The sequence below is a fragment of the Rhamphochromis longiceps genome, linkage group LG14 (assembly GCF_057381845.1).
Source record: "Rhamphochromis longiceps isolate RC_006_pf linkage group LG14, R_longiceps_female_GT1.1, whole genome shotgun sequence".
Classification (NCBI taxonomy): domain Eukaryota; kingdom Metazoa; phylum Chordata; class Actinopteri; order Cichliformes; family Cichlidae; genus Rhamphochromis; species Rhamphochromis longiceps.
Window position 1 is genome coordinate 28,679,148 of NC_140570.1, and position 12,812 is coordinate 28,691,959.

General features: G+C 39.3%; 1 protein-coding gene across 2 annotated transcripts in view; it reads left to right on the forward strand.

The window, feature by feature from the left end:
• The first annotated feature begins 396 nt into the window (after positions 1-396).
• igsf9ba (immunoglobulin superfamily, member 9Ba) overlaps positions 397-12,812 on the forward strand; it is an 80,081-nt gene continuing 67,665 nt past the window's right edge. For both annotated transcript variants that reach the window (XM_085380001.1, XM_085380002.1), the window contains exon 1: positions 397-644. In XM_085380001.1, the coding sequence (XP_085236127.1) occupies positions 581-644 (64 nt within the window). In that variant the 5' untranslated portion in view covers positions 397-580. The remainder of the gene's footprint in view (positions 645-12,812) is intronic.

The window sequence follows — 12,812 nt, forward strand, 5'->3', positions numbered from 1 at the left end:
CCTATGTAGCGGGATTGGGGGGGGAGGTTGCCAGTATTGATATGAGGAATAATGCAAAAGGAAAGTGGGTGGATGAATGGATGGCGTGCGGTGATGGTGCACGTGGGGACACTTTAGGAGAGGTGTTCAAAGATGTGGACACGGGCTCTCTTGTCAATGCGCATGATACTGCGGTTCCACTACTACGGCACGCTCCAACTCACCTTGAATCGGCGCACGGCCGATTCTCCTGTCATTCGGGTGCGGGGCGTAAGGAGAACCAATACACGCCCCAAAGACTCAATCAGCAGCCAATCCAGTGACAGGAGAGGCGGACCTGTGGCTGCATTCTCACACTTGGTTTCACTATGCGCTCGTAAAACGGCTCCGTCTACTACAAACGGTGCAGGTGCTCTGTCTCTTCGGGAGAGGATGCGGATGGAAGGACGGGGGAGGGAAGGGATGAAGGGAAACGCCACGAGGAAAGAAAATAGGATATGAAAAGGGGCTTGTGCTAAGAGACCGCGAGGTGCAAGGTCGAATATGAGAGATTGGTTGAACGGGGCACTTTGCGTGGTAATAGCTGGTCGGCAATAGTACTATGATTTGGTATGTGGCCACTCTGATAGCAAGTGTATTCAGCACCAGAGGAACGGCCGCTCAAGGTGAGTTGAAGTGCAATATATCTTGTGCCGCACATAGCTTTTGATTTCTGCTGTCTTCGCGTGCTCTTGGTGCTGCTTGTTCTGATCGCAAGAGATTTTTTTTTTGCCTCCCCCCCCCCCTCCCTCCTTCTTCTTCTGTATGTTAGGTCATATGAACTGTGGGGCAATTTGATTCTAACAAATGGCTGCATATCTCATATGTCACGTGAAAGTTTAGCCCTGGTTAAAGGCTGTCAGGAAAACAAAAATTGCCTTGAAAACGGCCTGGCTCATTTACATGGTTACCTGAAATGAGATAGCCTAATTCTGATAACACATCCATGTGTCCACGATGACTGATCACGGCAAAGATAGCTCTATTAATGTGGCTGGTGGGTTTGGCCCGTGTATGTGAAATATGTGAGGCTCATTTGGGTGATAAAGCAGCGAGCAGATTGGAAGATAACGTCCCTGCTGCTGCTGCTGAGGGGAAATGTGTGCATTGTAGGCTATCATAGCAAGCAGTCCCATTTGAGTTCTCCAGAGAGGGGTGTGACCGTCTCAGCCCTCAAGATGGAAAAGTAACTAAATAATGCATCACGTGTCAGATAAAATGCACTCTTGGATTTGATAGAGCCCGCTGCAGCATGCATGGGATTCGTATGCTGAATTTCACATTGCACATGGATGGAGGGAGGGAGGGAGGGAGGGGGGTCACGGTGCTATATGTGATGCACTAAGCACCCAGGCTGCAAGACTCGCCTTGTGCTGATCTAAGAGCTTCGTAAACTAGTCATTCCTGCAGTTACAACCTGCACAATCTCCCTTTTGTTCATATTTATTTATTTATTTTTACCAGCACTCTGTATTGACCCATGTACTTACTTAACCTTGCTTTTCCACTTGTGTCCAGAGGAGGGAGACATCTGCCAAGTTGTCCCCTAGTACTTATCCCAATGACCCCCACATACCCAGTCAAAACTGGTCTGCTCACAGGTCTGACTCCTCCTGTGATGTCAGCCAAGGCCAAGATAAGCCCAATATGAAATCTTGAGCCAATGTAGTGAAACGAGTTTGATTTAGGAAGAGAAACCGCTCAGAGGGTTTTTTTTAAACACTCATCATCTGCCTTACATAGATGGGGATCTTAATCATATCGATTCAAAGGTGTTGTCTGATATAGTCACTGCACAGAAGGTGATTTAAGCCTCACAGGCTGCATGAGAGAATCACAAATCACGACATAGGCTATTAGTGACTACAAATGAGAGGCGGTCTACTTCAAATATTACAGGGACCCTAAATATACCATCTGATTGTAGCCTGCTACCACGAAAAATCACTGACAAAGCATGAAAACACCAACTGTGCCTTTTCTTGACTGTTCGTGAACTACAGCGCACACTGACCTGTGCTCAGAGTTTAAGGATTTCTGGCAATAAATGAAGTGTTTTGATGTAATTTTTGGTTAATAGAGAACAAGAAACGACGTGTTAAGTATCAGTATAGGTACAGTTGAAAATAGTTGAAAATGTAGCATACTGCTAAAACATTAACATCAGTATTTACTCTGGCAGCTAATTATTTGGAAGAACATTACTACTTTCATGTGTGTCCATTAATTGAGAATCTACACCCTGCCGCTATTTAGCCTAGCTTAGCATATGCACTGTAGGCAAGGTGAAACAACTACCCTGCTATTAAAATGTTATATTTTTCATAAAGTTTGATGGATTTGCCACTGCAGATTATGTCATTTATTCTTGATCATTGCTTCCATGTATGGAGGCTTCAGGTCCAATTTTTATATTCCAATGGACAAAACAAATGGCCAGAAACTTACTTGCTCCAAAGAAAGAGAATCAAAGTTGGATCTCAGATGAGCTGAGACTTGGCTCATTTTCCATGGCTGGGTTTTTGTTGTATGTGCACTTTGCTCAGTGTTAGGGATTAATAAATGACCGTGAGCCTGCAGCAAAATGATGACATGTTTCAAACTTAAATTCATGATGTCTGGTGACTTGTCTCAGAAATAGTTGCACATATATATTTTATTGCATAAATGGAGAATGTTTTGTGTAATGAGATATAATTATTATTCTTTCGTATACTATCAAATTTATATAATTAATTTTTTTAAGCTACATTCAGTTGTTTTTCAGGTTATTTAATGGGGAAAAATATTCTTTTTTTTTACTTATTAATATATATTGACTGTGGGATTGTGTCTTCCAAAAATAAATTAAATTCTCATAAACCTAGACTTAATCAATTAAAAATGCATAGGAGCAGACATTGGTTTGATGTAGTGGCTGTGATCCCCCGCCTTCTTGAATATACTGGTTGAGATAGTTTGATTACATTCTCACATTGTATGAGAATTCATTCACTAAGTGTCCAAGTCCAACGATGTTAAATCCACTTTAATGAATGTTGTAACAGAGGCTAACAGAGGCTAAGAGCAGCAAACGGAGGCTAACAGCAGCTAATACCACAAAAGCAGCAGCACTAACTGACAGAAAAGTTCTCAGCCTCAGCACCTCAGTATGACTGTCATTTGAGAGAAGTGAGCTTCACTGACTCATCAACTCGTATTGGACTCCTTTTAAGTTTTACAGCCTCCTCCACCAGAAATGGTTGTAGACACATATTGACAGGGTAAACAGCAGACTGACAGCCTACACTCACTATAGATGAATGGTGACCAGAGTTTTTTGTCCTACAGTGGCTACTGTAGCTAGGATTGTGCACCTAAATTGGGAGGGATAAAAACATATAGAGGTAAGATTTTACACAATGTAACTTTCAGATGAGATTGTATGTTAATATTTGATAATGTATTAAAATAAATCACATTTAGATATTTGGATAAACGCTACAAGATAAGAATTTTAGGAAAGAAAGTTCTAATTGAACACATACAGGATAGACATACAGGATAGCCTCAGAAAGAAAATCAAAATATAATATACTGATACACCTGCAGTGACAATAAAACTGATTTTTGGACTAGAATTGTCTTAAAACACTAAGTTGTGTTAATGGTACAACAGGGTTTTGCACAGGCTTTACGCCTCCTTTATAGGGACTTAAAGTGCATTTTGAGATGTAGACGAGGCATCATCTGCAAACGTGTTTGCTGTAATACACTGTGAGGCATGCACAGAGCTTATAAAATTACAATGAGTAGTTTAGAAACCCTTCTGAATAGGTTCTGATCCTTCATGGGTTGATAAGTCTTAAACAGTTCTTGGCAAAAATTTGGATTTCCATCTGAAAGAGACGTGATTCCTGGAGTGTGACCCGGACTCTCGAGTAAAGCAGCACTGAGTTATAAGAAAGTAGTCCCATAATTCGTTAATTGAGTCTACTGCTGTCATTTAGGTAAGGATTACTTTGTATTGTCATTTTCAAGAGTTGTAAAACCACTCCTCAAAGTATTCTGCAGGAGGTCTCTTCCTGTTAAAAGGGAACTTTTTCCTTCCCACTGTTACCAAGTGTATATTCATAGGTGGTTGTTTGATTGTTGGGCTTTTCTCTGTATTATTGTAGGGTCCTTACCTTACAATATAAAGCACCTTGAGGCTACTCTTGTGATTTTTGCACTATGTGAATAAAACAAAAAAAATCAAGAAGACTCAAGAAGAATCAAGAATCATTGAATGGAATTATTGTAAAGTGTAGGAAAGTTTCTGATAAGACTTCAAACTCATTCAATTATCATGCAAACTAATATTTTATGATCTATCTTATTTGATCATCTAACGGCTATCTCAAAAAGTAGCATATTAGTGAACCACTAGGTAATCATCAGTTTGTAGTCATTCTTGTTTTTTAATTAGTAGCTCCCCTCAAGTCCTCATTAACCTGCACCATTAACTGAGCCACACACAACGGTAACTACTCATTTGTTACTGATTATTTCCAACATTTGTTACTCTTTTTCTTTTGCCCCAAGTAGCGACACACCACAGAAAGAAGGTGTTTAGTAGGATTTAAGGACTGTTACTTGTTGTTTCTGTGTCTCCAAAAGCAAACAGAGACATTATTTATAGTTAAGCTTCAGCGTCCTCTTTATGACCTCTTCACCAAATGTAATCAACAGTTTCAACATATTTTTCTGATTCGGTGAACAATCAGTCACAGGAACTAGACATTTCTTATTTTTTATTTTTGCCAAGTGTCCATTGGGGAGACGGCATATGGTGAGGGACAGCTGAGGTTAGCTCAGCAAAGTCAACAGTGACTTGGCAACCAATGAAGGTGAAGCGTGAGGGACACTGACGGCAATACAGAAGTAATTAATTGTCATTGGCCATTGTTGGGAAGTGGTACACTTGAAGGACTATTTTCAGAGTCACTGATGGCTTACTGATCTCCTCCCTGGTCCTCTGCTGGGACTCTCTGTTTTTTAAGAGTTTGTCGAGCTGACTTTTGGCCAGATGGTATTCATCTGTATTTGTCTTCTTGTGAACCACCTCCTTGATGTTTCACTGGATCCGGAACTCCCTCATGAGCCATGGCTTGGCATGCTTGCTCTTAAATGAGCTGGATATACAGATGCAGATGGGATTTATGAAGGTGTCAGAAATGTCACTCACATATCTGAGGGCTCCCTGAAGCACCGAGGCACCGTCTGAAAACCCTCCTACTGCGTCTGTGGGTCCTGATTCAGATTGTCGTTCAGATAAATGGGTCTGCCTTCGGTTTTTGTCTGGATGCTAGAACTGTCTGGGACATTAAGTGAGGCTGCAGTTCGTGATATGGTTGAAATACTGTTTTGACAGCAGAGTTTTAATTTGTCTGACATCCACTGTGGCTTCTTTCTTTAAACTTCCTCTACAGTTGGGTTTAATGATGTTTTATGTGTTGACTGAATAGGAACTGTGATTTTTCTATAAGATCTAATCTTTGTGAACAGCAGTCAAAAATTAGGTTTAGGTAAGCAAGGCTAATCTGGTGATAGTTTCACAATTTATTTAAAATGACTAAAAACACAACAAATAAAGAGTTAAATTTGGTTTAGATTTAATTTATGGTTTAATGTGATTAGAGATTTAATATGATCCATGTTTGATTTTTTTCTTCACTTTTAATTGAGAATTAAAACTGTTTTTACTTAATGAATGTGACAAACACCTGCACACACACATGCAAAATCAGATAATGACTGTTGAATTGTTTTTTTCTGGTTTTGATTTGTTGAAACCTGATTTTGATATTTTATGCATCCAATTTCCATGATTGTCTGACTTCTGTGTCAGACAATCTGCACTTAATGAGCACACAGTTCACTGGGGGAAAACAAGCTGGAATAACCAAAATTACTTTAGGGACTGGGTGCCAGTGCATCTGCATTAGAGCTCTTTGGCATTGACACCATGGCCTCACTGGACCCAAAAGCCAATTTAATTAAAGATTTCAGATTTTCTTTGTTGTCAGTAGTTTGGATTTGATAGTCTTTACTATCCTCCAGGGAAAATATAGTTTGGAAACTGCACTTAGCCAAGAGGCCAATAATTCACATCATAAAATGAGTTAAGAACATAAATAAATACATATGTATACAGTCTGGACTCACAGCAGTTCATAATATAGTCATGACCTTCTATCTATTGATTCGTGCTGGAGGACATGAATTTTCCATTTTTTCTTTGTGCCCCTGAACATGACTTTTGAAATGTACTGATTAAAAGGGAGCAAAAAAATCCAGCTACTTAGGGTGGAACGGGGTGGAAGAGAAATAAGTCATCTTGACTTGCATACCAGAGGCCCAAATACAACTCATACATGTCACAGCTTCAGTTTTGTTTTTTAAATGCATTATAAATTTCAATTAAGTTACTTTATTAGAAACTACTGAGTTAGATTTACAAAATTATCATGATGTAGGTTAAAATACTGGCTGCCGTGTCTTTTTTCCTGGTTGCCACAGTGACAACTTCCTGCTTTCTCTACAAAAAACGCCATGTTTTTGACATGAAATACATTTCCTATTTAAATGCTTTGCTTACAAATTCATACTCATAACAGCTCGTGTGCATGAACACAAAAAATTGGATTCATTTTTTGTGACTGTTTCACAAACTGTCACGTGACCCGGCTGATATATCACATGTACATCATAATAAAAACATGCAGCAAACTTCTTTCAGACACACAAAACATAAACAGATTTCGCTAACATTTGTTGTGTGTAGTTATTTATTTAATAGTTTACACTCTCTCAGTGACTCTGATCAGATCAGCTGCTCCTGTGTTTGTGGCCCTCCAAACACATATGTGGCCAACGGGGAAGTTGTAGTGGGCAAACTATGAAACATCAACACTCATAACGTGGTTAAAGGTTTTTTTCTCCCATCACTTCTTTTTAGGTTTTCATTATATTTGTTGATACTATGAGCCCAACAGTTTAGTTTCTCAGAATAAGAAGCTTTCCATTATTTAATCGCCTGACTGAATTAAGTTGATTGGTAATAGAGACAGTAGCTTCTGGCCCACACAAACTGGCTAGTTCAAGTCATGTGAAGTCCTTGATTTTTCTTTCCTCTTGTCAAGTTGAGCATAAAGTTATAAGTACATAAACCTTTTTTCAGTTTTGGGTTCTCAGTTAAGAATTAAGAAGCATTGATTAATCACTTATTATTCATTTCATATCAGTTTAAACTTGAAATATTTGTCCAGTGTGACTTTGCTTTATATGTCTGCCAAACAGTTCTGCAGTGATCCCCTCCTGATTCTGTCCAACCAATCGTTTTTCTGCAGACATACTGTACAAACTCTTTCTCTCACTCTCTCAGTTTTTCTCTGCGCCTTACGTTGTCGCTCGCTGTCGTGAGAGTAAAGCTTAGTAAGCTTAGGAGAGGGGCCGTGCTCAAGCTGTGGATGGCAGACTTTCAGTACTGGGCATGTGCCAGCTCTTTCTGCTGATGCCCCCTCCCTTCTCTACTCCTCCTTCAGCCAGTCCAGTCCCAGCGGAGTCTCCAAACAAAGCCTGCAGCATTCTGGGAAAGCCAGTTTTTCAGAATATGTGGTTCTCGTTGGATGGACTGACACCTGCAGCCTCATCTCTCTCGAAGCATGTAGCAGTTCACTGCTTGCAGTGATAAGAATAATATAATGTGCCTCAGTATGTCAGGTTTAGTGATATGTACAAGTTGTCAAGTCGGCATTTCTTCACATGTGGCTAAAAAGTAAATAAAATGTGAATTTGATTAAAAAGGCAGTCGATCAAAAAATGTACTTAAAGATTAATCAGGGATTTAAACTGAGAGGAAATGAACAATAAGTGGGTCACTAATTCAGTTAGTTGTGGGTGATACAGCTTCAAAATTCTATCATGATATTTCAAGCAAACTTGTGATAGCGCTATTTCTGACAATATAGAAAAAATACTGAACAGTGTTTCACTGATGCGTGCATCTTACAGACAGAAACATTTATTCGTGTAAGGAAATGCATTTTCCATTAGTCAAATGGAAGCAAATGGTAATATAACGTGTTTCAGAAGTGTTTTTCCTTCACAGTACCTTAGTTACTTTGGTTTAACGGTAACTAAAGTAACAACAGTGTAAGTCTTCAGGAGCTGGGGATGGGAATTGATAAGAATGTAAACCGGCACAAAAAAGCGAATGTTTCTGCTTTCGAAACGTGAACAGGTAGCCCGACTGCTCATCTGCTTGTTACCTGTTGAAGTTAAGGGTCTGGTTGTTTGGGTCGGCATTCACTCAGCTTTCACTCTGGGTTCTTAGCTAGCTTAGCGTTAGCATTTTTTCACCAGATATCCTCTCAAGTTTTTGCTTTCACCTTTAGTGGGCATATTTTATTTTTTGCATATTTTGCAAAGTTTTGTGCTTTTTTGGAGGTTGTTGACAAAGCTTTGTTTTTAGATACTAAATCATGATCCTAGGCTGACATGCTGCTCTCGCTCTGCTTTGGCTGGTTCGGTTCGATACTTTGGTGTCACGGTTCGATATTTTTTTGATGCAAAAAAATGTTCATGCCTTTTTAATTTGTCATTTATTAAAATTATAAATATATATTTTAACTCAAAAGTACAGTTTTTAAATTTAATGTTGCTGAAACAACAAAATAATTTAAAAATACATCTATCTGATCGAGAAATCACTCATCTTTGGAAAAGAGAGTTTATTACAGAGAAATGGCTCTTTCTAAAATAAAAGCTATACTATACGCTTCTTCTGGGCTATATTCTCAGCAGCATATTAAACATATCAGGTCCCCATAAGGAGAATCATGTGCTAACGGCTGTCTAAATGACTCGGGTAAAGTTTGTAGCATGCGTGCTTGTTGTTTTTGTCTGCTTTCACTTGTCTTTGCACTAGGATGATGTCGGCGTAAATGTGCAGTCATATTTGTTGTGTTCCCACTAGTGCTGTCAGCGTTAATCTCGTTAAAATGACATTAACGCCATAACGCGGCAAATCTCCGTTAACGAGTTACCACGGATCGCCCCGTGCGTGGGGCTGGACGGCGTCAACACGTTAACAAGCAAACTGCGCTAACGCACTAGTTCCCACCAATTGAGCATTGCGTGGCACATCCGACATACTGTTTTGCTTTTGTCCATGACGCGCTTACCATCAGGATAGATAGAAGATAGTTCCAAACGCCAGATCTGAATGAGGGTGGGGGAGGTTCAATTTCGGGTAGCACTGAGGCAGTTGCCATGTTGCAATGAGCTTAGCTTCTGTCTTGCTAGCTTGCGCTGCGGTCAGTGGATCTGAACTCGACAGTGCAGCCTAGGCGGAGTAGTCGAGCATTTGCATACAATGGATAACAGAAAGCCCGGTTTATTTTATCCATATTTCATATATTTTACATGCAAATGCTCCTATTCTGTTACTGATCTGATGACTTATGATGAAGAAATCCTCAAACTATTAGCAATAAAATGTATGAGTTAATTTCTTATTCACTTCTAGTTTTGCTTTTTAGAAATGAACATTTTTTTTGGAAAACCTATGTTATATTTGAAAATATAAAATTAAAATGTTTTGCACTGTTTATTATGTTTGATGAGGTAAGTAATTGGTTGATTAACAGTTTAAATGTTAATGTTAATTGTTGTTTGTTGAAGCCTTTAACAGTGAAACAACCAGTGAGAGAACTTGAGGTCTGTTGCTTTTCCACAAAGATCTCTGATGATGTCTTTATTTTAGAATCAAAGGAAAAAACATTGGGGTTTTTGTTGAACAATACAAATAATGAGGAAACTGGATACACTGTGGTGTTCGTATATTGATATGAAAAGTCTCAGGGATGGATGCTTTTCCTGTTTCAGAAAGTACAGGCAAATACTATGTTAAAATATATGTTAACCTTGGATTGGGCATGACTTAGAAGGTTGTTGTCATTTATTCATGAGGACTTTTTGGACTGAGTTCAGTGACTGATAAAAAAAAGAACCATATTCTGATCAGAATCAGCCGTATATGTTCGAGTAGCAGGCGCTGAATGCGAAGACAAGTCCCTGACCATGTTAGCTTTCGGTGTTGGGAGTTGTAGATAAAGATCCAGACAGACTGGGCTGGACTGAGCAGATAACACCAAGGCGCTTCATTAAAGGAGGCAGAGCAGAGTCCTCTTCATGAACATGGTCAGTTACTTGATTATACACAGTGAACTACATATAACAGAAATCAGTTTTCATTGTTTCCTTTAGTTGAGGTCAAATTAGGTTTAATTTATTTGATTAGGTCTTACAATACTGAACCCTTAAAGTCCCCACTGAAGAAGCATCCCAGCTGCAGGCTGACCTGTTTGTTTCTCTGACAGACTTTGTTCAACAGTCTCTATAGTCACTTCTTCAGTAGTTCAGGCATCATTTTACAGATAATCTATATGCCATATACAGTCAGTGAGAATCCTATTAGCAGCATTTGTCCGATCAATTCTGAACCAACGCAGCGGCTCTCCCATAAATTCTGCATCTACAAAAGCTTCTTCATTTTCAGGTTTTGTTGACATTATCAGAAAGGTGATAACTCTACTTTATGCTGAGGGTGTTAGTAGAGCTGTGGTGGTGGACAACACTGCGTTATATCAACATATCTTGTCCATCTGATGTAACATAAATAGGATTGCACAGATACGGTAAAGGAGTATGAGACAGAACAGAACGCCGCTTGTAAAGCGCTTCATTATTTAGGGTGGATTGCAAAAAAAAGGGGGCATTTTGGGCAGTCAGTGTTTTCTTACTGAGCAGGACATACCTGATATAGTAGATGCATCTCTTAACTCTTGCTGGATACTCAAACATGCTGTCATAATCTAAAGTGCTGTCACTGAAAGTCTCTGTTTTTACTGCCTGTGTTTTATTGATTGCATTCTTGTGTTTATATGGTTATGGTTTCCTTTTATCATTCATGTTTCTGTCTCTTTGTGTCTAAGCTTACATGCTTTTGCAACTTAACTTGGTACTACAGCTAAAAATGAGCTTTTATGGTTGAATCTGGCATATTTGCACGATGAACTTCATGTTAATGAATGTGCAGGTTCCTTTATAAATAACTTACCATATTTGTTTTTTGAATGTTTATTATATAGATCAGTGCATAATATTGAGCAGATCCCAGTGGTAGCACCACCATGGACTTCTGGGAGTGGGGCGTCTTGGCACTGGGATGTTGGCAGTGGATCCTTTGGGTTCTGTGGGTTGCACAGTGGGGTCTCTATGGATCCTGCAGATGTTCAGTCAGATTGTGTTTTTGTGCTAATCAAGCCCTGTAGCTACATCCACTTCCCTGTTTGGGGAGGCTGTTGCCATCAGGGAGTGCTTTAACAATGAGGGTTGTGCTGGTCTGCTAGGTTAGATCAGCAGTAAAGTAGTCCCCATATAAATAGCAAACTAAAGTCTCACAGTAGAACATTGCATTGTGAAGAGGTGATCAGTGGCATTCACTTTGGCTGTCGGTAGTTTGAAATTTGTGGCTAACTGGTGTGCATTTTAACAAAACAAATACTGTTTTCTTATTGTTATCAAATGAGATTTGACAAATTGTATGTGTTAATATGTATGAAAAGGACTGAAACACAGTTTAACTGTAGTTTACGGAACAAAGTAAGGCAGGAACACAACTGCAGATACTGAATGATGATAATACAACAGTTCCTATCCTTCTAGGTCATTTACAAGACATACTCCTCCTAAGAGTTAGTCACATGTCTTACATCTTAAATGTGTGTATTCAGGAGAAACATTCACATGCATATGCATATGTCCAGCGATAGATGTGGATTCCACACTTACATCGTGCTGAACTGCAGCTTGAGTGTGACAGTCAGTGAAAGAGGAAGCAAGCTTGTGAGAGAGGGAGCGAGTGAATGAGAGGATAGGACGATATGTGCAGTTGATGTACGAGCAGCTCATATGGAATATAGAAGCTGTGTGTCGTGGTTACATATGGTTTACTGATGCAGTCTTGTGCGCAGCTTTAATTAGACAAGCCATGTGAACTCTCTAATATGTGTTATTAGCTGCAGTGTGTTTTTTTTTTAAACATTTATAAATCATCTAAAAATTACTGTGAGAGACTTTAAAAATGACTGAATGGTTTCTCTGGCTTACAGCTACTGCCAGAGATCCCCTATAATGTGCAGCTCTGCCAGAGCAGCGCCCAGTGATGTTGGTTTGCCCTTTGTGCCTTTGGCAAGCCAAGCTCATTTCACACATCCATCTTCTTTCTCCTCTTGCTGCACGTTCAGGTGTCAGCACATCTATCGCATCCCTGACTGAGCATTGCTTGTCAGTGGAAGGGAACCTAGACATTAAAGAGGACTAAATAATGAAGAGATCTATATCAGATTGTTCCTGTACCGAAGAACAGAGTAGACACAAGGTGCAGCTTTAATTTATGTGCCTTTTTAGATTTCCCCAAAATCAAAAAAACAAGCAGGAACTTAAAAAGCTCACAGATATTTAACTGACAGAGACGTTTTTATTCCCATCTGAGGTGGAAAAGTTGGTAGAAGAAAGGAAGAAATTCAAAATTCTGTTTTAGATGTTTTATGCAGTGGAGTTTATTAGCAGGATGGTATACAGTAAACAGAGTATGAATCTTTGAAATTAAATGATCAAAGGCTTAAGAGAGTACAGCACATAGGAAAGCATGGAGACATGATGTGGTAAAAATGGCATCCAAACCATCTTAACATTTTAATCTGTGT